Here is a 24831-nt window from a genome sequence, read left to right as displayed (position 1 = left end):
CATAGTAGAACCACACTTAAAAAACAATGGCTCAATCCTGCTTCCATTAAAGTCGATGATAGTTTGGACATTGATTTCAGATGCAGTTCAACTTGGTCCCAAAGTCTGGTTTGTTTTATAAAAATATTAATGGACTCAAGTCACTTTTCCCAATATAAAATATATAAATATTAATGGGCCCAAATATAGCATTTTCACTTGTGTGCTTGACCAGCATTTCTCCCCACCCGCACCCCCAATAACTGACAGTATGCTGACTAGTTGTCACTCTTCACCCCAGGATCCTTGAATTTCAATAATTCTCTGTGCCTATAGTTTTAAAATAACTGAGGGGATCCTTTAGGATGAAAAACACTACATAAATGTAGAATATTATTGTTTCTGTATAGTTAATTTTTATGTTCTAAAGTTGCCTTTTAAGACTCATTTTGCAAGGCTGTCAGCCCTATTTTGTTCTCTCTCTAGGTGTGTGTGTATATATATGTGTATGTATGTATATATCTATATATTCAAATCTAGTCTTAGATACAGTATATGAAATGTTCTCAAGTATGTTCATTCAAGATTATATAGTACATGAATACCTTATTAACACTATTTAATTGAGAAAGTCAAAGCAAGACAGTAAACTGTCACAGCCATGTGATCTTCTAAGTTTTGACATCCTTATTACAGCATTTGTCTTGTGCAAAAGAAATATATACCTTCAGATCCCTAAACTAGAACTTGCCAGGTTTACTACGTTAATTCACTATGTTTGGAAATACAGAGGATCTTATTGGATTTGTAAAGGGAGGATTCCTAAGCAGTTTCTACTTATACTGGATATTTAAAATATAGAACACTATTCTGGAAACAAATATGCAGCTTACAAGTAATTACTAAGACTTCGTGGTTTATTTTTTAATGAATTAGCTGAATTATAGTTCATCTGCAGAGACAATGCTTATCCATTGATGAAATGAAGCTGAGTTTGCATAGCAAGCTAGGAGATTTATGGTGAGTGTACCTTGCAAAGAGGAAAGTGACAACCTGTTTTAGCTGCCTAATGTAGGAAACGTTTCATGCTTATAGTACTGTGTACATTATTTAGGTTGTAAGTGACACCACCCACCTAAACTCGTGAGCTTTTTTTTGGGGGGGGGGGGGGAAATCATGACAAGGGCAGAGACAGAAGTTGGGAAGATTTCCAGGCAGTTTGCTCAACTGTGAGACACGTGCAACTTTAGCCTCTCTCATCTTTGTCCCCTGTAAATCTGTGCTTCTAGTCAACAGTGGAAGCACTGGCAGGAATCTCTTCCTTTCTCGTAGCTGGCTGCTGGGGGACGGCGATCACTCACCCTCCCCAGTACAGCCAGGCGAAGGAGAAAGCCTAATTTCGGCTGCGGGGGCCCGGGCTCCTACACCAGGTGGCTGCAGACAGGAATTTCCTTCCGTCTCAAGCAGCCCGAGTCCAACCCCCCCAAGCAGCCTGATTCCCGGCCGGTTTGCTTTACAGGGAAGGGCCCCGTTGCACTTCAGCGCCACTCAGCGGGTAGGAATGGCTGGGAGACCACCGTGTGCCCCTTTGATACCATACCTTGGACGCAGCCGGGGGGCTGGAGGAGCTCGGTCCTAGCCAGCTGGGGAGCTGTGGCGGCTGCCTTCAGCCTGGGAGGGGGGCGGGAAGGAGTGAGGGGGGGCGGAGAGACAGGCAGGGCGGGAGAGGCGGAGAGGACCCTACCGGTCCTGAGCAGAGGAGCTGGGGCAAGGCGCTGGGCCGAGGATGGTGCCGGCGCTCGGGGGCTCCTCGCAGGCTGACCCCGTTACGCAGGGGCCAGGCGCGGCCGTGCTGCCCCCGCCCGTGTGCGCCTCTCCCGCCGCTGCCCCTGCTGCTCCGAGCCCGCTCGGCAGCGCAGCGGCCGGGGGCGGCTCCCACCTGCCGCCTCGCTCGCGGGCCGGCTGAGGGGCTCCCCGGGCGCTGGCCGCAGCGGCGGCGGCACGCCAAGGACTTGGGTGCCCCGGGACTCGGAGCCAGCCCGCTGCGGGCAGCGCCCCGCCGGGCGGCGGGACCGGCCCTGGGGACCGGCTGCCGCGGAGGAAGCCCCGCCTGGCTTGCGCCTGCCGGTGCCCGCGGCTGGGGGGTGCGGGGCTAGCGAGGTGCCGCCCCCGGCCTGGAAGTTGCGCCCTGCCCGGGTGCCTGGCGGAGCTGCCGGAGCGCGGCGGAGCAGCATGCGGACTGGCCGCTTCCCGGCTCCCCTCGCTGCGCTCGGGCTGCCGCTGCCGCTGGGAGGGGGACGCGTCGCCGCTTCACGCGGGCGGGGTCCGCAGCGGGGGTAGCACTTGCTGCCGCCGCCGCCGGTGTTGAGGAGGGGCCAGCCCGCGTTCCCCCCCTCCCCCCCCCCAAGCAGCGCACGGCGGGGCTGAGCCCCTGCCCCGTCCTCAGCCCGCCCGGACCCGCATGGCGTGCTACCTGGTCATCAGCTCCAGGCACCTCCGCAACGGGCACTACCGTGGCATTAAAGGAGTCTTCAGGGGACCGCTCTGCAAGAAAGGCGCTCGCTCCCCGGTAACTGGCATTGCTCACTCCCGTACACTCCGTCAGGTAGACACGCCAAGCGGGGGGCACGCCCCGGGATCGGGTATCGACACATAGCCGCGCACTGGGGCGGGCGGGGGGCGGGGGTCTCTGTCCCGCTCTGCCTGGGCACGAGCGAGGGCCGGTCGTCTGCGTGCTTCACAGAGATCTGCTGTTTCTGTCCCTCTGCCTCTGTGTGCCCCCTGCAAAAGTTTCTCCCGAGACAGTTATTTGCGATGTGAGCGGCTGAGATGAAGGGGTTTTGCAGTGGCTCTGTTGCTTTGATGTGTGTGTGTGTGTGTGTGTGTGCGCGGGGGGGGGGATTTCCTTCTTAACGCTTTGTAGCCAGGTGACACAAACTGAAAGCTGTTGGGGTTATTTTTGTAGATGACTGGTGAGTTGCAGCAGCTTTTTGTTTTACAGAAAAGTTAGCCGGTGAGATGAGGCGCCGTAACGTTTGCCTGATCGGCTTCAGGTAGAATGGCTTAGTAGATTATGCAATGTGGAGACCGAGGAATGCTCAACCGTTATTTGTTTTCCTGTCTGTTAAAACTGAACTTGTATGTCGCATCTATTTGACTTTGGGGGTACAAGCACTACCTATCAAGACCAATCCTGGAAGATGATCTAGAATTTATCAAGTTTTGGGATAGGTTGCTAAAAATATAGACTGTCAAGATGTTTAAACAAAACATTTCTGGGTTGCTAAAAGGCATTTTATACCACTTAGTGTCTGTCTTGGTAGGTGACCTTAAAGATTAAGAATTCATGGGACTGCAGGTTTGGTACTTGTTCCCCTTCCTTAAGAGGGCTGTAGAAATAAGGTAGAGAATCCTGCTAAACCCAGGGTTGTGACTTCAATCCTTGTGGGGGCCATTTAGGGATGGGGGAAAAATTGGGGATTGGTCCTGCTTTGAGCAGGGGGTTGGACTAGATGACCTCCTGAGGTCCCTTCCAAGCCTGATAGTCTATGATTCTATGAATCACGTCAAGAGAAGGTACTGTAGGTCTGATTCCAGTTGTTAGTTATAAGAATGACTAGAATGCACAGTATCTTTGTATGCTTTGATCTGAATAATTATGGTGACATCATTATTTTTAAGTTGTTCAGTGACTGAAATGTAGTTGTTCCATTCACAAACCTGTTAAAACTGAAGGTGTAAACTACATATGGATACTGAAGCTCAGAGAACATAAACAGAGCTTATAATTACAGTACACTGCTAGTGTACAAAAAGTGAAATCCTGTCCCCATTGATGTCCCTGGCAAAACTCTCATTAAGTTAAATATGGCCAGATTTCCCCCTATTGATGTGTATCAGTCTGTACTTTAGAAAATGCAGTTGTAGTTAAAGTCCCTGCTTCCTATTTATTTCATAATTCAAAACCAATTCAATAGAGTCATCTGAATAATAATTCCATATATAACTGAAATCTACACAGTGTAAGAGGGCAGGATGCTGAGACCTCACATGTGGGGATTTTACTTCCATTGCTTTATTTTTATCACCAGTATAGTAAAACTGCTGGTATTGTATTCACCATAGTCTAATACTTTTTGAACTGTTTCAGGATCTCTGACCTAAGTGCCTGATCCAAACCCCTTTGAAGTCAGTGGAAGTCTGTGGATCAGGCTTTAAATATTTATAAAAATACACCTCTACCCTGACATAACGTGGTCCTTGGGAGCCAAAAAATCTTACCGTGTTATATGTGAAACCGCGTTATATCAAACTTGCTTTGGCCTCGAGCATTTCCATTATTAATAGTCACTTCCCGCCCTCTGACTGACCCCTCAAAACCCCGGACCCATCCAACTCCTCTCCCCCCCGCTCCCTGTCCCTTGACTGTCCCAACCCCTATCCACACCCCTGACAGGCTCCTCCGGGACTCCCATGCCCTATCCAATACCCCCGTTTCCTGTCCCCTGACCGCCCCGCCTTCAGAACCTCCGAACCATCCAACCTCCCCCGCTCCCTGTCCCCTGACCGCCCCCCCAAGACCCTCTTCCCCTTATTCAACTCCTTGGCCCTGGCCCGGCACCCTTAACACACTGCTCAGAGCAGCGTGTCAGAGCCTGATGCACTGATCCACCAGAGCATTCAGCCCCGCCCCCCAAAGCGCCGCTTTACCACTTTCTGTCTGAATTTGTGTTATATCGGGTTGCGTTATATCAGGGTAGAGGGGGGTGTGTGTGTGTGTATATATATATATATTTTCCTTGTACAATGAGCTTGATTCTATTCTCACGTACACAAGTTTCACACCAGTGTGAGTCTATTGATTTCACTGGAGCTTCTCCTGGCTTACATCACTACTAGTAATAGCAGAATGAAGCTCACAGTATTTCGTGTAAAACTCTGGAACAGAAAGTCTTGTAAAAATCCTCGGTAACAATTTATCCGTTTATGACTGCATGTACAAATGAATTGTGTCTCTGCATGCATGAAATATGCATATTTGTATGTGCCAAGAAAGAGAAAACACATGTGGATTTTTTTCTCCTACTTTTCAGTGATAGATTATCTAATATCCATAGTAAATGTTTTTCAAACTACTTTGATAGCGTTCTAAAATGTAGGCCCAATTCTGCATTTCTTGCATTTATGCATTCCTAGCACAAGGTATTAGAACTCTATGAGTAGATTATTTGTGGTATATTCAAAATGATATTTCTATCCAAGTTATAAAGAGAGGTAAAAATGGTGAATACCCTTTCCACCCACTCCCCCAAAAGGATCCAATATTATCTAAGTGGGAGATAGCTTAACTGTAACATTTTAAACTTAGGTTTCAGAGTAGCAGCTGTGTTAGTCTGTATCCACAAAAAGAAAAGGAGTATTTGTGGCACCTTAGAGACTAACAAATTTATTTGAGCATAAGCTTTCATGACGATGAAGTGAGCTGTAACTCACGAAAGCTTATGCTCAAATAAATTTGTTAGTCTCTAAGGTGCCACAAGTACTCCTTTTCATTTTATATTTAGTAGAACTTTCCTTGTATTCAATTTATCAGTGCTCAAATTGGAAAAAGGTAATTGGAAATATGCATCCTAAAATTATAGTTGGGATATACTATTTTTTCGCCTTCCTCTGCAGCATGAGGCATGGGTCACTTGCTGGAGGATTCTCTGCACCTTGAAGTCTTTAAACCATGATTTGAGGACTTCAATAGCTCAGACATAGGTGAGAGGTTTATTGCAGGAGTGGGTGGATGAGATTCGGTGGCCTGCATTGTGCAGGATGATCATAATGGTCCCTTCTGACCTTAATATCTATGAATCTTAGTTGGAATATACTATTTCCCTCTGTTTTCAACTTGTTTCCCTTTCAGCCTACGACCCTGCCCAGTGGGGTATGATACCAGTCCTCTGAATCTAGGCACCAAATGAAATAAATGTAACATTTTTATTTCTCATTAGCATATAATACCTTTGAGATAATCATGTAAGATTGTTTGGGAACCCAGAAGTAACTTTTGTTTTGATACAAGTATCAGACCGAAGAACAGACACAATGAACAAGAAACTTTAAAAAAATAATTAAAAATAAATAGTTTAAAAAAATTGTTTGGTGTTTGTTTTGCTTCCCTCTGTCTGTCAAGTGCCTTAGTAATCATGGGCTGCACGGTACAGAGATCAGTGGGAGAGAAAAGGTCCCATTTGTATCCCCTTTCCAGTGTATAAAAACAAAAACTCCTGTTTCTGGACTCTCAGGTCATGAGAGTTAAAGTTGCGAAATTGTAGGAATGCTATCACAGGGACACAACTGAATCTTGCCAATCCTGACCCTTCATCCAGAATAACTAACTGCCAGGGGAAATTCCACATTTGGAGGGAAAGAAGAAGGATTTTTCTAACAGGGATGATTTTTTATGGCTGCTCTTTGAACTTGCTCAGGGTTTTGGAAGGTTAGATCGGGGTTCTCATTTCTCAATTCTTTTCTTTCTGAGGCCCACCCCAACATGCTATAAAAACTCCATAGCCCACCTGTGCCACAATGACTGGTTTTCTGCATGTGAAAGTGTTAGGGAGTAGCAAGTAGTGCAATTGCCTGGGGCCCCATGCCACAAGGGCCCCCACAAAGCTATGTTACTCAGGCTTTGGCTTTAGCCCCTGGTGGCAAGGCTCAAGGACCTGGGCTTCAGCCCCATCCATTGGGGCTTTGGCTTCTGGCCTGGGCCCCAGCGACTCTAATTGGTGGACCTCCTGAAACCTGCTTGCGGCTCCCCAGGGGGTCCTGGACCCCTGGTTGAGATCCGCTGGATTCGATTAAGTCATGGGGAGATGGCTTAGTAGGCAGGTGATGGGAACACAGGTGTATGATAAATTAGCTTTATAAAGAATTGCTCCTCTCACTTGTAGCAACATCATTAAATAAAAACTTAGCTTAGTTGCACTGACTTTAGTCCTGGTCTAGTTCAAGAAATTTATAAGTTTTATTGGGCTGTAATCACACCAAACCAATCAAATCTATATCTATATATTAATGGCTATTCCTTTAAAAAAACAAAAAGGAAAAGAAAATGCTGGTATAAAGAAATGGGATGGAGAAATCAAGCACTCAGATGTCAGAAAATTCAAAAGTTAAGGTTTTTTAGGAAGTAATTTTTTTATTTTTTTTATTCTTGTTCTCAGGGCTACCTGTAAATAATAACGTATCATTGCTTTTTATTAACATACACCATAAAGTGTATAGGATGTGTAACATTGCTGAGTTAATGTTGGGAGTAAGCTTAAGTCTTGAATTTCTATACTTCTGAGTGCTTAATTTCTGAATCTGAATATTGCATTAACACTATTTTTTACACTTAATCCAAGAATCTCTATTTTAAGTGGAAACATTGAACCAAACTTTAACTACAGAGTAATAACCAGTACCTACATAATTACATCTGTGGTCACTCAAGACCAAGACTGGCTCACTTTACCCACACAAAACTCCAATTTACTCCAGTGTTATTATTCATAAGTAAAATTACTCATGTCTTTTAAGTATTTGCAGGATTGAAACCTTCCTTGTAATCTACATTATAACCTGGAATGAGTTATGATTTAAAGTTTCAGAAGGGAAGTTTTGAGCATGAGACATGTATATCTTCTGTACTATACTGTATTTGTGATTTTATTTAATAACTTGAAATTTAACTTTGAAAGATATAGGTTTATGTCTTGCGGTAATTTTTTATGGCAATAGTCTTCAATATTCAATATTTATAATTTGTACCATTAAGCAATCCTAGGTTGATACATTACAATCATGCATGAGTCTACATAGTCTTTAATGTATAATGTGTACTTTTCTATATTTAAAGAGTTCTGTATTAACAGACCATGAAATGTCAGTAGGCTTAAGGCTACACTTTCAGAAATGAGAACAGTAGTGAATATTTTAAATCCCTTTATCAAATTTCATGGCTATGTGAACAAGGGTTTCTCAGACTGCATTCTTTCATAGTATTTATTTAGTATTTTGCTATTGTTCAGTAAGCAAATCCAGCCCCTCCTCCATGTCTGTAGAAGGTCCTTTGGCATAATGAGTGTGGCGATATGTGGGAGACTACTAGTAGATGTGCACTCTGTCTGTATAGAGGAAGGTGATATGACATTGATACAGGGGAGGGGAAGTGGCATAGGATCTGTACTATAATGGTTTGTCTGCCCCTCACCATCCCTCACTCTTAGGGGAAAGGGGCTATGTAAGGACCTTCAAATATGGAAGTAAAAGAGGGGGGATATGAAAGTACTGGTGAGGATTTTAACAGAAGTGGAGTAGACTCAGTAGCACACATCATGGAGTTGTATATGGTCAGTGTTTTAGAGGCAGTACAGGTATATTAATGGACACAAAGAATGTGGGAAATCCACAAAATTTCAGATTCAAGTATGATGTCAAGGTGATGGAAAAGAATGAGTGGTCTGAACAGAGAAGAGAAATATCTTATCCAAGAGAAGCCCTTCTGTCATGAAGATATTTAGTCTTTCTGACCTTAGCTGGAGTAACTTAGGTTTTGAGCCTTTAATGTGTCGGTGGTAGGAAATTTTCTGACTACAAGACTTCCTCCCCATCTCTTAGCTAAATGCAATGAGATCCAAACACAAAATCAAGCATTTACAAGGGATTTGTAACACTCTCTGGAGGATTTTTATGGCCTTGAATGGATTACATTGATCCATGCACTGTATATAGTTTCTTCATCTGTGACAGATATATTGTGATACTGATCTGTGGCCCACCCTTTCAGAAAGTCATCCTGTCAGGTCTCACAGGCTTAGCAAGGTAAGTACTTGGATATGAAACTTCCAAGGAGAACTCAGGCCTCTTGAAGAAGTGGTGCTGGTGATTCAGCTGATGGTTCTCTTCCCAGTTCTCAGCCAAAGCTGTTAGTGTGCACTATGCGGCTTGAAGGTTTTCAGATACAAACTTTGAGATATAAACCACATTACTTGTGGTTATTCAAAAAATCCTTGTTATTTTTGCAAAAACAGAGTTAAATCCAATGTCCTAGCCAAATTTCAACTTCTTTGATAAATTTCCCTGCAGCTTCAATTGAATACAGTATTTTTCACCTCCTTTCCCGTACTGTTTTGTAGTAAGGGTTAAAGGGCTGGTATATTATGTTTCAACAGTGGCTTCATTTCACCAATGTGCAAAGTGAATTCTCAGTTCTAAAAGGCTAAATTTTCAAAAATGCACATCTCATTCTGTTAGTAGAGGCTAGGGTCTGCGTATGCACTGTTTCAATAATTAAATAAAAATAATTCAAACATACTTAGAAATAATATAAGGTGGGCACAGGCACACAAGCAGGTGCAATAAGGACTCTACAGTTGTCTCCTCTCCCCATCCCTCTATGTAGCAAGTAGCAACAGTGGGAGTTTTAAAAACATCTCAGGAAGTAGAAGATGGTGTGAGGATGGTGGAATTATGCACACCAAGTACAAAACAGCAGGGTTGGGTCAGGTCACAGGAATCTCTCAATTTTCCCTTACTGTGGAGCTGCTAGCTACTTTGGACCTGAACAAAGAAAGTTCCTTTTCATGGCCACCATGAAGGAGGGACCTGCACCAAGCACCACTATGGGGCACACTAAGAAAGCAAGTTAAGGGCCAGGCAGTTGTCCAACACACAGTATATGAAATTAGAAATAGATGGTGGCTGCTGGAAAGGAGGGATCCCCCTGAGAGAAGTAAGTGTGAGTGAGTAGCTGACAGGCCACATAACCAGTATATCTCTCAGCAGAAACACATCATCCCACAATGCTGTGTGCCCTTAGCAGTTCTGACAGCAATGAAAATGGGTCTGCTGTTTGCTCTGCCATAGAAACCATAGGGAAAATACTATAGGCAGAGAAATAAAAAAAAAACCTTTTGATTAAAAAAAATTCCATAAAAAGGAACAAACAATGAACCAACAGCTGCAACAAATAAACTAACTTGTAGAGTTTCTTCTTCAGCTTCTGTGAAAAGGCAGGATAAATGGAATCAAAGTTACAAAATAATCAAAAAGCAACAAAACAGAGAGAGGTAACACAGAAAAGAAAAAAGAAAACGGCATTTACGTTCCTCTGTGACAAAAGTCTCTGAGAGCTATCTCAGGAGCAGTAGACTGTGGCCACCTGCCAGGAAACTCTCCCCCCCCCGAATGAAAACATACAGCACACTTACAAAATTATGCACCTTTGTAGGCATAGGTGCAATAACTAGGTAAAGTCACTCCCACATACATCTAGATATTTCTAAACTTCAGACATTTTACACACCAGAGATTTTCCTGTGTCTCCTGCTGAGTTGTGCTGTATTTCCTACAAATTCTAACACTTCTACCCCTTTTGGGAGCATAAACAATCATGCAGCCCACTCACTGAACTTCACAGGTGAAATGATTTCCTGATTTTTCAATTCTTCTTGCTGCCCTTCTATGAGTTCCTGCAAAGCATAAAGAACAGGACAGGCCTTTAGAAATGTATAAATGCACTCTTAGCCACATGCAGCTTTGCTGTTATACCATTTATTAATCCTGTATATGTGTTATATATAGCTTCATAGTTTGTTTTTAATTCTGTCACTGGATTCAACACATTTTGCATGGAATTACAATCCAATTTAACCTTCTTCAGCCAATGTCTGCTATCAGCAAAGGGCCATTTCCTTCATCCACAATTAATTGTAATGATAAGCAGGTGCATTTATGTTTTGACATGCTCTCCTGCCATCCTGATACTTTTATTGTTCCCTGATTATAGTTTTGTAAAATTAGATCAGCTTCTCTCAGTTTTGCATCAATAAATGTTTGTTTCTTCAGAAATCATAGGCATTGCTACCCTTGTATCCACTTCTACTCTCACTTTCAATTCATGTATATTTACACTCACCCCAGCCTTTCAGTTCAGTTTATTCTGTGTTACATACAGTTTTGACCGGTTTCAGAGTAGCAGCCGTGTTAGTCTGTATTCGCAAAAAGAAAAGGAGTACTTGTGGCACCTTAGAGACTAACAAATTTATTAGAGCATAAGCTTTCGTGAGCTACAGCTCACTTCATCGGATGCATTTGGTGGAAAAAACAGAGGAGAGATGGTGTGTGTATATAAATCTCTCCTCTGTTTTTTCCACCAAATGCATCCGATGAAGTGAGCTGTAGCTCACGAAAGCTTATGCTCTAATAAATTTGTTAGTCTCTAAGGTGCCACAAGTACTCCTTTTCTTTATACAGTTTTGAGAAATGATATAGAATGAAGAGGAACAGTTTCTGAAGTACGCCATTCCTCAAGTAGCTAGGTTGGTGGTTCACTCTGGTAAGCATTAATTACTTCTCAGCACAGTCCTTTCTCAACTGTTGTGGTGCGTTGAGCCTGAGCAGCATGCTGTCCCTTCTTACCATAGCTCCTACACTATAGCTTTTTGAAGAAACAGTACTCTGGTTCCCCAGTGACAGAAACACTGACTCATCCATTTTGCTTATCTGGGATGTGGTGATCTATATAGTCATCTTTGCCCATGGACTAGACTTTGCTCCCTTCACGTAGAAAACTGGCAGAGGTGCTTCTCAAGGTGTAAAGAATTTTTCTCTGTGCCCTTGAAGTGAGTAACTTTACTTATGTGAGTCGTCTCATTTCAGGATAAGATTCTTTGTATGAACTGTGCTCAGTAGTCTCTCTAATTCAGGTTTCCTTATCCCAAGAACAAATTATTTGTAGGGGCTTCTTGTAAAAAGTTATCAAAATAACAAAACAAAACAAAAAAAAGGATTTTGAAGACTGGCTAGAATGCAGAGATATTTTCTCTTTTCATTAGGTTTATTAAATAGAATTTATCTCTTTCAGCTAGATTTGTGTTTGGCACATAATGCTTGTTAAGCACCTTTAAGTCCTTGTGTTCCATCTCACCTAGTTCTTGTGGGAAACATACTTTGAGAACTAGAAATGTCACTTGTCCCACCAGTGTTAGGATATCTGGTGAGGAGGCAGGAGAAGAGAGGTAGAGCTCTTAGGATTTTTTTCCCTGTGGAAAATTGTCTTTTTGGTGAAAAATCAAAAACTGGAAAATTTCTATTCTGAAATTCCACTGTAGTGCCTCATGGGAGTTTCAGTTTAGTTGTCTTATTCTCCCACTCTCCTGTTTAAGATCTGGTTCCTACCCAAATTTCATCTCCCAGGATGCCCACATTCTCCCCTCCTTGTGAGGGGAGATGGTGCATCATGAGAATCACAACCATACCACAAAATCTGATCCTTCTTTGACAGCTCATGATCTAGTACAGGGGTGGGCCACGAGCCGTTTTAAGCCGGCCCATGAGCTCCCACTGGGGAGTGGGGTTAGGGGCCGAACCACGCGTCTTATCCCCAGTCTGGCACTCCGGCTCCTATGTGCTCCAGTGGCCCCCTCTGGTGCTCCAATGGGAGCTGCAGGGGTACTGCCTGTGCATGGGGCAGTGTGCAGAGCTGCCTGGCCACACCTCCACATAGGAGGCAGAGAAGGGACATGTCACTGCTTCCGGGAGCCACTTGAGGTAAGCACCACTTGGATCCTGCACCCCTGAGCCTCTCCCCATACCCCAACCTCCTGACCCAGTCCTGATCCCCATCCCGCTCTCCAAACCCCTCGATCCCAGCCTGGAGCACCCTCCTGCACCCCAAACCTCTCATCACCAGCCCCACCCCAGAGCCCGCATCCCCAACCAGAGCCCTCACCCCCTCCTGCACCATAACCCCAATTTTGTGAGCATTCATGGCCCACCATACAATTTATATTCCCAGATGTGGCCCTTGGGCCAAAAAGTTTGCCCACCCCGATCTAGGACATCACCGCAAAACAATATTGTGTTCCTAAGTCAGCTATGGTTTACATAAAGAGTCAAAATCTGCCCTCAAAAGTGTAAAGTCATTGCCAAAGACCACTAGATGTACATAAGTGAGCCTGCGGAAAACTGGAACCCTCAACCTCAAGTGTAGCATTGTTAAGAATCTGTTTCACCAACTCCAGGATGTAAGTAATCCCCATAAGGAAGAACAATAATGCCCCAAGCATGTATGCATGCAAAAGTCCATCCATGCAAATGTTCCTGAATAGCAAATAAATAGGGACTTTAATATGATTGAACCAAACAGGTTTTTGAAATTCAAATGAACATCTATGAACACTGTTTTTGCAGTATTCCACTAGCTCTATTGTTCACTCATATGTTTTAAAAAAACATTTCAGAAGTTAACAGTGTAAAAATACTTGGTTTATGATTATACTCTGCAAGATAACCATTACTACTTTGGTAACAAAAGGGCAGCTTTGGGGTTTTCTGTTATACTAGATTAAATTTATGTGCATACCAGATGAGATGTAAACATTATCATCAAAGTTTTTTTTGTCCCAGTTTCATAGTTATGCATATTGATAATTGGCAAATTGGCTTAAGTAGGGAAATAGAATTATTGCCAAGAAGATTGCATGCAGCTCTGAAACAATGCATACATTAATCAACTCAAGTTGCTATGAATTTTTCAATTGATGTTTTTCCCACAAAATCCTCTAGAATAGTTTTAGTACATTTGTGTCAACAGAAATGTTCTATCTATATTCTGCTCAGACTGAACTGGAGAGAAGTATTTGATGTTGGTGAGAAAATTCTCAGTTGTAATCAGCAATAAATCTGCAGCATGCATTTCCAGCTTAGATTGTATCATGTAAGGAAGGCTTGTGAAACTAGATCACAAAGTATAAGAAACAGAACTTCCTTACATATTATCTTTGATAGTAGAACATTTTGACAGAAGGAGTTTTGCTTTAAAAATTAAATAAATGTCTAAATTCATATTTATAACCTAGATAAAGACTGTGATCTCATTGAGTACTGAAAATTTGAGCCCAGGCAATTATCTCCCAGTGAATATACATGCCAGGAATATGCATCTTCATCAGTCTGATAATTATGCCATTTCACATATTTTTCAATGACATTTTCAGTGGAAATTTGTGGTGGTGTTTTTTGTAATCATGATTCGCATGTATTTTAAAAGTTAACAATACAGATAATTGGTCTGTACTTATCACCAGTTCCTCAGGACTTTAGGAGCTGTTTAGGAGTGCAACGATGTGATCTATGAAAAGCTCTGAACGCTGATGTATTTTGTGGGGGCGTTCCAGCAGGGAGAGAGTGTCTCTTAAATTAGCTCCTTAGGCTTCCTCACTTGCGGACTATCGCTTTTAACTATGTCATTCTAAGCTCTGTACTAGACACGATCTTTGCAAAATCTGGTTCTGATGGGAGGGAGCTCATGGATTAAGGCAGGGGTTCTCAAACTTCACTGCACCACAGCCCCCTTCTGACAACAAAAAATATGACATGACCCCAGGACGTGGGACCGAAGCCTGAGTCTGCCTGATCCTTGCCACCCTGGGTGGGAGGCCAAAGCCCTACGCCGGGCGGGCGGGGAGGGGCAAGTCAAAGCCCAAGCCCAAGGTCTTCAGCCCCATGAAGGGAGCCTGTAATCTCAGCCCCACTGCCCAAGGCTGAAGTCCTCAGGCTTCGGCCCCAGACAGTGGGGCTCGGGCTTTGGCCCCTGGCCCCAGCAAGTCTAAGCCAGCCTTAGTGACCCCATTAAAATGGGGTCACGAGCCACTTTGGGGTCTCAACCCACAGTTTGAGAACCGCTGGATTAGGGGATTTAGTGTGAGTCTTTGAAGCAGCACTTATGGGTATTAGAGGATTTTCCAGGAGGCCTGTGATGCTCTCTCCCTACTTTGATTGCCCACTGAGTGGAGAAATTTTTTGATCCCCGTAAGCCCCAACGGTGGCCGAAGACTCCACTTCAAGGCGGTCAGGTGACTCCATTGCTGTGGGAGAGTAGCTGGCCACTTTCTCTTTTACAATCTTTCACTCATCTGGCTGGATGCTTCCCTTAGGGATGTTAGGTAGGAGAGGCATTGCGTTCCTCCCAATGTGACTCTGAGAACTTCACTGCAATGTAGGTTTCAGAGTAGCAGCCGTGTTAGTCTGTATCTGCAAAAAGAAAAGGAGGACTTGTGGCACCGTAGAGATGAACAAATTTATTTAAGCATAAGCTTACGTGAGCTACAGCTCACAGTGAGCTGTAGCTCATGAAAGCTTATGCTCAGATAAATTTGTTCATCTCTACGGTGCCACAAGTCCTCCTTTTCTTACTGCAATGTAGGACAGTGTGGTGGTGGGGGCAGAGTCTGAGGAGTGGGCAAGGCTTGGGCAGCCATGGAGCAGCTCTGTGGGCCCTACCCAGGTAGTAACTTCTCCTCTCAGCCTGGCTGGGTCCCAAACTTGCTGGGCAGCAGCATCAGGAGTTGGCCTAGAGATAGTAAGAAATATTTTCCTGATTTATTAAGAGGTCCAGTTATGTAGGTTCACAATTCAATATGCACACACAATGGATTAGTGTATATGCACACCCAAGTAGTTTACATGTATCAACTGGTGAATGCACACCCCATGTGATGTCACTGAATGAGTATGCAGCTAAGTCCAGTTTTTCCTAGCTGTCTAAATGCTTAACAGCCTTTTTAAACCTACACTATACTGTTTCTTCATAGAAGTAAGGATGTTACACAGCATGCATTTGTATAGCATATGGTCTCCTATAGCATTCATTCTATTTTGTTTTAAAGTAAAGGAAACCAAAACTCAAATGGAAAAGTGAAGTTTAGTGACCTCAACCAAGTAAGGTCTGTGCTATACACAGAGCCCTTGAATAAAAGTTTTAAACTTCTACTGAAGTGGTAAATCTATCCTAAGCTATTTTCTATGGCAAATAGACAACCTAAGAGGGGCTTAGCAACATTGCAGAATGATTTATACACAATATGGATGTTGTTTTAGGTAGTTTTACCTTCTTTGGTGAGTGAAAAATGTCTATTAGTTATTAATAATCAATAGAAAAATCATAAGCTTGTGCCTCTTGATGCTGAAATCATATCCAGACCCTATAAAATGAAAACAGTATCAAAATAAATATTGAATATGTGAACCTTCTGGTTGTATACTTCCCTATTGAAGATCATTTTATCTCTATGGTGTCTTGAATACCCTGTAGAACAGGGATTAATATTCCTTGGACAATGTAGCAGCTTTAATTGCTCAGTAATGCGTTATATTATTTATTTATTGTTTATCACTTCAGATTTTTAAAATATAACTATGGGCACCCAGGCATCTTAAAAATACAACATAAACCAAAGGACTGCCCCTAAATTTAGCTATCACAGCCCACATTCTCTTCAACAGCCATAAGAAAGGGGAAAAGATAACATTCTAGACATGGCGCAAAGCCTAACATCTGTGCAATGTGGATTTGGAAGTCTCCTCTTATATTTGGGGGCAAATTTTCATCCTGTGAAGTAAGTGGGAGTATTGATACTGACTCCAATGAGGCCAGGGTTTGGTCCTTTTAATGGTTCACACTGGACATCTCTAAAGCTCATACTGTCTATTCAGGGTATGTATTCCTGTCTCACCTGAAGGAACCATTGATTTCTTATGGCACAGCCTGGGTGCCCAAAGGCTGTAGGATCAGTCCTTCAGTTGGTAACTGTTAAATATGCATATTGGTTTTACCCAGATTGCAAGTTTCAGCTAAAGAGGTAACGTTTTAAAAACTTAAATAACATTTGATTTCTAGGAAAAGCTTTAAAACCATCTGCTCTTCAAAATTAACTCATAGATCCTTGCTAATGTTTGTATAGCACAAGACCAAAACCAAAGAAATCTGCTTGAAAGCCAGAGAAGGAAAGTTTACATTCATAGGACCTTATCATCCTGTCAGTTGCACAGTGTGCACTAGAAAGAAAGTGAGCAAGCTACACCCAGGTGGCCTGCCCCTGCATGAATACACAAGGTAAGAATGGTTAATGGAACTTTCTTCCTCTTGTTGTCAGCTCTTCAGAGATCAATAAAAACAGCCATTCCTCTAACAGTAACTACTGGAGTCAGAGTATTCTGTAATGTGAGATGTTGGTGTAATCCTCACCCTTGTCCTGACTGGAGCCAGGAAATAAGGTTTTACTAGCACTCCTGGGTGTCATACCTCCTGGAGCATAGGTACGGCTTCTTGGTACAACCCTTGGATAGAGGAGAGGTAGGGAAGAGGTGAAACTAAGCCTATGCTGCACCATCCTCTGCCTCGTCTGTCATATCAGGCCATTTAGCAAGGAGCTCTGGGTAACACCGAGGCACAATTTACCCCAATGTTTTTAGAAAAGATCATGCAATATAATCAAAGAATTCCCTCTTCTGCTGCCATCCTGAGCACTGGAGTGCAGAAAGATTATGTGCCTGCATTAACAACATTTTATGTGGGCCTGGTCACATGCTTCCTTTAAGAAGCTTGTAAACAAGACTCACCAAAACTAAGTAATGTAACAATTTAAAAGAATGTTACAGTTCTCTTCCTCCCCAATGAAGCTCTGAAGAATTCCAACCCGCTTATGTAGCAACACTTGCTTCTTATTGCATAATTAACAACTCTCCTCACTTAAGTTTGCCAACTATGCCCAACTCAGTGCTTCCTTTGCCCACTCTTGTTCATGCCTGAAATGACCTTATAACCTTCCATTCAGTATAACAGAATTAATGGAACTAGCATGATGTGTGGCTTTTGAAAGCAAACCCTCTCATTACATTAATTTGCATAACCCTCCCTCCTCCATTACCACTGCATCCCATCTTATTTAAGCCAGACTGTAAATTACTTGTGGGTTACTCAGTGCCAAGCACTCTGCCAGCACTAACAAATAATAATAATTTAAGATGCAGTGTCATCAGTATGTACATGATACGTAATTCTGTTATATTTTTATCAAGACTGGATGATAAATAGAGACTGGGGTTGGCTGAGAACAAATTGGCTGGCTGACGCTCAATTTGGATAAGATGGAGGTGATGCTGTTTGTTTGGGGAAAGAGATTCTGGTAGTAAATTGACTTTGATCTATAATGTTCTTGCTGCCTCTTTTTCTCCACATACTACAGTAGCAGATGAGGTTACCTGAGACACTTGATAACCTTTATTTATATGTCTTGAAGGTGTTCTCAGTAGAGGGTGCTTGACTCTGAAATTCACTTCCTTTTCTCATCTGACAAAGCCCAATTCTGTTGAGCATTAGGGCACAGTATAAGACCCATCTCTCTCTTTTTTTTTTTTTTTTTTTAATATTTGCTTGAGTGGAGAGGTTTGAGTGCCTGGTGATATCTGTGGAATGTCCTTTTACTCTTGTATCTTAGATAAGAGGTAAAAAATGGTATGTTAAACTTGTACATGCACCCTGAGGTATGTTAATAAGGCATATTTTATACATCAGAAAAATAAATCTGTGATTCTTATAGCAGAGGATACAATATAACTTGCTCTACACTGCTTGTGAGCCAGGATGTTCACATTTCTCATCAATTGTACTAGTCTAAAGGAATGGAACAGAAATGTATCAAAATGTTGTTAGGGAAATGCAGCAAAATTCTACCCTTAACACATAAGTGTAACATTTTCATGGATCTCTGCACACCACCAGTATTCTGCCCTTTTCAGAAGTTACATGTTAGTGGATCAGGCTGTTTCTGAGGAGTAGCGACCCAGAAAAAATATTTTGTTTTGTTTCAACTCTCTTTTTTTTTTTTTTTTTTTTTTTTTTGCAGAAGGGGTAGAGAACACAGCTTGTTGTCATTCTAAGTTTTGGCAGCCTATGGTGTGGAAACTGCACAGAGTAAGATCACCTAGAGCAGGTGGGGCTCAAAAAATTGAGAAGGATTTGAAGGTCACATGAGAAAGTGGACATCTCCCCACATAGGAGTAGTTTAGGAGAATGTTTGTGCGCACACAGGAGTGTATGTAGAAAGGGGAAGAACAGACAGGGAAGAAGGGGAAAGGAGGACAAGTGAGAGGTGTTAGGGCAACCCACACAGAACGTGGGGCAAGAGGAGGGTTTAAAATGCACATTTGAAATGTGTATGTAGAAGAAACTTTAGTTTTATATATTGGATTTATCTGAGATCATACCATAGTTGAGTCAATGTATGAAGAAATTGATCCTTTTCAAATGTTACAGGCCACGGACCTGTAACATCACAAAAAGCATCTATGTATACATAATTTTTATGGCCTTTTCCATTGAGAATCTCTACCCTTAGTTACACAAGCAGAACCTCTCTGAAGTCAATGAGGTTACATGTGGATAATTCAGGGCAGAACTTGGACAACTGTATCTATTTAAGGTTGATGTTTCAGGCTCTAGTAAAGGAGATTATATTTATGGTATGTACACTTATTTATTTGGCACCCATGAGCAGAAAAATTCAGTCACTGAGAGAAATCTTTGTGTTTGTGCAGAGTTCACCGAAATGAAGTCTTACCAACCTCTCCATCACCACCCCAAAAAAACATGGTTCACCCACTGTGATTAGGCAGAAATGTTTCCCTGCAGTAGCACTGATTGTCTTGCTTACTCTCTGCATAGGATTCTCAGAAGAACAATCAATATTCTGATGAAAATCATGGGTCCCAACAGCATAACATATTTAAATATTTTGTCATTGTATTTGATAGTGAGTCGGACAAAGTGATATTTGCACGCCTTTGTAGCGGTTTTGAGCTAGTTACATTCTACATTCTGAGAACAATTTAAACAAACAATTTAAGGAAAGCCACAAGTTAGTTATGATTAAGGTAATAAGTGTAAATTAGTAGTAATTTTCAGTACAGGATCACACAAGGGTTTGTAGCACATTAGTTTAACAATTTATGTTATGACATTCAGGCTGTCAAAATCAGCAGTTTTTCTGAAAGTTTCAACTAGTAATTTTGTTTGTTTCTTTTGCTTAATACTTCAATTCTGAAACAGTTGCAGAAAATACAGCAAGAAAATATACCAGGCTGATCACTAAGAATGAGATGCAGTTGCCTGCCTTTCTTTTCTTAGTCTGTTCAGGTAAACTTGTTCTTCCACTTGCCTGAGAGCAGGTATGCGAATCCTAATTAGTGTCTCTTCATGCAAGTTGAGTGATAACTAATGCAGTAATTGCGGTGTCATACATGCAAGACCTTTAAAAGTTTAAAGTGGGTCGGAGCTGTCTCCTTACAATAAAAAAGTACTTCTCTCATATTATACAATATAACAAAAACTGCTTTCTTTTCTATCATCTTTATGTACTTACAGGAGAACCTCAGAGTTATGAAGATCTCAGGAATGGAGGTTGTTCAGAACTCTGAAATGTTATGATTGTTCTTTCAAACATTTACAACTAAATATTGACTTAATACAGCTTTGAAATTTTACTATGCAGGAGAAAAATGGTGCTTTCATTTTATTTCTTAGTAGTTTATGGCTAACACAATGCGGTACTGTATTTACTTCTTTTTTGGCAGGGCGGGGCGTCTCTGTTGCCCGATTGTGTACTTCCAGTTCCAAATGAGGTATATGGTTGACTGGTCAATTCCTAATTCTGAGGTTCTACTGCATGTGGCTAATAGTGGTGGCAAAAGCATGCATTAGATATTAGACTTCATTAGCTTCTTTAAAATTAGGCTTCTGATTATAGCATATGCTGTACAGTAAATTGTAGGGTTCAAACCTAAGAGTTAAAATGTATATGCAGCATGTTATGAAATATAAAGGTGTCAATTTTCTGTTTAGAGGCACTCATAAATTTTGATTATACATGCATATTAAAACAGAATAACCCACAGAGCACTATGATTATTATTTATTCATATAATGCCATAACTGTACATGGTCCTTTACAACAGGTAGAATATATTTAATAAAAATGACAATCCGTACTTACAATCTAAAGGGAACAGTGCAGTGAACAAAACATCTCATGCTGATATTACCAGCAGGTTTGCAGAACAGGTTGTTTTTCAGAAGTGACTGGAAAGAGGAGAGAGAGTGGGCTTGATGTATGCAAATCGGGAGGCTTTAAAGAGAGCACTAAGGATAAAGTTCTGCTATTATTTCACAGTGTAAATCTGGAGTAACTCAATGGATGTAGTGGAGTTACCCAGATTTTTGCAGGTGGCACCTGAGAGCATATTCTGGCTCTAAGATAAAAGGCAGTATGGAGGGAAGATTGTGTGGTGTGTAGGTAGATTACAGTAGAGTTTTAGGCAGTAGTAAGGACAGAGATGCTGCATGAGTGGAGTTGTGGAATGCTTTGAAAGTAAGAAAATGCCTGAACGTTATTTGGAAAGAGTGTAAGCCAGAGTTGAGACTCAAAGCAGGGGAGGATTAGAATAGAGAGGTTAAAGTAATCACAGTGGGAAATGACTGGAGTATGGACTAGTGTTTCAGTAGGAGAGAAAGAGGAAAGGATGACTACTGGAGATATCCTAAAGGGGGGAAAACTGTCAGTTATACCAGGCACTCGATGAGTGGGGGGAAAGGAAAGAAAGAAGTCAAAGATTACCCAGAGGTTGCTATCTTTGGTGTCATGAGGATGGTTGTTTTGTCAACAAAAATAGAAACAATGGGAAGAAAGGCTCAGTTTTAGACATGCAAAATCTGACATGGCATTGACTCAGAAGGAGATCTGTGATTGAACAGTAGTGAAAGGTCAAGGTGGAGAAGGATTTGAACACTTAGTATAACTGTGTATTAGTTGAATGTGTGGCAAATAATGCACTGGGAGAAGCAGAAGGGGGTAGGAGCAATATAGTGAAGTGCAGAAGGACTGGAAGACCAATATAACCTTATGTGCACTGGTGTGGTTTCATCAACCTAGGACTCCCAGTTAATTACTCACTAGTACAATATTACCATTTAGTAACCTAATTTATTGCTCTAATATGAGGAATCACCTCTGTGCTGTCCCAGGAATCCCCATAAACACAACACAGATGCACAGCTCTATAAAAGAAAACTCCACTTTAGTGCTAAGACTGTAAGCCGCAGAATAAAAGAATGGGTTAAGGAATCCTTAAACAAATAGCCTAGTGAATGTCCAGAGTTCGCACTATAACATGTGTGAAGCTTTGTCCCAGTTCCATATTCTTGGTTTAGCTGAAATCCAAAACCTCCCATGGGTGTATTAGTAATGGCACTGGCCCTCAGAGTTTATTTAGGAGGTAGCTCGTCAGTTAAAGTTGGTGAACACAAAATAACTATGCCCTCCCAAGTTGATGGTAAAAGGTACCCATTGTGGGTCAGTTATAGAAATTTTAATAAGAAAGATCTGACATGGACCTTTAGGTGCCATCACAGTACAAATTAAATTCCAAAATCATGCCTCTGTATTTTTAGGACTCCTTGCACAGTGCCTACTTTCTTTATACTATTGAGCAGTGGTACACTGCTGCTTATCATGTAGTCTCACTGTCATCAGATGACTTGGCTATTCAGCAGTTCTTTGGTTTGCAAACTCTTACGGTGGCATACAGTTTGACTCACAATTCATTTTCACTTGCCTCATACTGCTATTATGAGGAACAATTCTGGCTTTATTCACTATGGAGTGGTATTATGTAACATACTTTGGTTATTCATGATTGCACCAGTGTCGCTTGCTTTCAGGGTCCAGGATGTCTGGTTGGAATAAATCAGATTTCAGTGAAAAGCATAATTACAGTATTTTGTAGTTACTCACCAGAGCAAAGCCAATGGGAAATTTAGCTGAGGAGGGAGAGGGGAATAGAGTTCTAAAAAATTAAAAATCTTTATCAGGCTTAAAATTAAAAAAAACAGATTTTTGGACAGCAAAGGCCAGATTCTCAGCTGATGCAAATTGGGGTGGCTCTAACAACTTCACTGGGACTATACTGGTTTACACCAGCTGAAGATCTGACTTGTTTACTACAGCACAAGTGCCTTCTTCATATTGTTTTGAAATCTACTGGGTGACAGTTATCAACAATATAAGATGGATTTTCCAAGTTTGATTGTACTGTAATCCTTTTAGTTTTATTTTCAGAGTTCTAAGCTCATCTTACCCTCTGATCATTTCCTTTTACAGAATATGTAGCAGCGACTAACTGACAGCCATTATCTGTAAGGAAACTGGAGAGGGCATTTTACATTTTAAGGGCCCAATGTTAGGATCCTGCACTTGGATGAAGTAAAAAGCTTGGCATTTATCACTGCAGAGTATCTGTTCGCCTCTCTACCCAGCATCCAGAGTGGCTCTGCATCTTGTTTGTGAAGGCTACTTTGGTTCTATGGCTGAAATAGCCCACTATGTCTCTTGCCATGTGTGGGAGGACTGGAGACTAGCTGTGAATGCTCTGACCCTGCCCAGGCCCCTCTCTTTGCCTTTCTGCACTCTTTGACTACATGTGGTGCTAGGCCCTTTGCTGCATAGCGGATGTGCACCCTTTACAACCGCTCTTCCTAAATCCCACCTCCACCCCCTTTTCATAGTGAAATTTCCAGTTTTACTGTTGGGGCAATCGCTATGTTCATAGAGATGTTCCAACCCTCTTTTAAGTTTGGAAAAGAAACTAAAGGTGGATATTATAGAAGTCTATAAAATCATGAATAGTTTGGGAAATGTGAATAAGGAAGTTTTATTTACCTCTTCACGTAACACAAGAACCAGGAGTCACCCAATGAAATTAATAGGTAGCAGGTTTAAAAGAAACAAAAGGAGGCACTTCTTCATAAAAGACACTCAACCTGTCGAACTCATTACCAGGGGATGTTTTGAAGGCCAAAACTATAACGGATCAAAAAAGGGTTAGATAAGTTCATGGAGAATAGGTCCATCAATGGTTACTAGCCAAGAGGGTCAGGGATGCAATGCCATGCTCTGGGTGTCCCTAGCCTCTGATAGTGGAGGTGGACAACAGGTGATGGATCCCTCTGCTTGCCTGTTCTGTTTATTCCCTCAGAAGCACTTGACGTTGGCCACTGTCAGAAGACACCATATTATTGGTCTGACCCAGTATGGCCATTCTTATATTCTCATTTTGTTGAGTATTGCATTCCTGGAATATCACTAAGAAAAGCCTTGGCCTGCTTGGCAATCTAAGTAAAAGTTGCTTATTTGTGATCCAGACATTAATGGTTATCTATTGTAGCAGTTTGTGAAATCAGCTTAAATGGTTAGAACACTTGACATAAAAACATTAATGGGTAAAAACAGACTGAATCTGAAACAGAGTACAGGCATGCTTCAGGCTAGCCTTAGAGGTGAGCTATCCAGAGACCTCTGTTCTGCTCTTGATGGTGGAATATTGGGAAACTACTAATCATAGGGCTAGTTAAATGCACCACCGACAGACTTTCTGTTTACATAAAGACAGTCTTCTTTTTCTTTGCTGGCTGCTAATTGCAGGATCTTACCATCTTCAATAGGATGAAGGCTATAGAAAATAAGCATTTTGTATTGCAATATAAATCCTAATAGAGGCCTATGCCTCTTTGCCTTCACACTAGCTTTCAGACTTTTATTTCCTCCTCATCAGCTCCCTGGCAGCTTGTCTCCAATCCATTTGCACTGCCATCCAATTCTCTGCCACTAATACTAGAACTCCCTGTAAGCAGATTCACAGAGCAGACACTTAATAATGCTCCGAACTGTGATAATTGTGATATGGAAACTACATCACTATTAATGTATCTTAGCTTTCGGAAATAAGGACCCAATCCTGCACTTATTCATGCTAGTAGTTCCTTCTGGAGTCAAAGGAACTACTTTTATGAGTAATGACTAGTATGAAGACATTACTTTCAATATAATCCCCTAATTTCACTCTCTTGGAACATTTTGAAAAATTCTCCTTTTTGGCCACAATAGTCCATGCTATTAAATTAGCCATGTGGCAAAATGTATATTC

The 24831-nt window shown here is 41.8% G+C and overlaps 1 protein-coding gene across 1 annotated transcript in view; it reads left to right on the top strand.

The window, feature by feature from the left end:
- Positions 1-1597: 1597 nt before the first annotated feature.
- The window catches only part of ZNF804B (zinc finger protein 804B), a 367203-nt gene continuing 343969 nt past the window's right edge, over positions 1598-24831 (top strand). Inside the window, 1 exon segment of the mRNA XM_038391483.2 lies at positions 1598-2548. Coding sequence (XP_038247411.2) covers positions 2441-2548 — 108 coding nt within the window. The 5' untranslated portion in view covers positions 1598-2440.

The sequence above is a fragment of the Dermochelys coriacea genome, chromosome 2, assembly GCF_009764565.3.
Source record: "Dermochelys coriacea isolate rDerCor1 chromosome 2, rDerCor1.pri.v4, whole genome shotgun sequence".
NCBI lineage: Eukaryota > Metazoa > Chordata > Testudines > Dermochelyidae > Dermochelys > Dermochelys coriacea.
The sequence above is the reverse complement of the archived record's forward strand: the minus strand, read 5'-3'. Positions and strand labels throughout refer to the sequence as shown.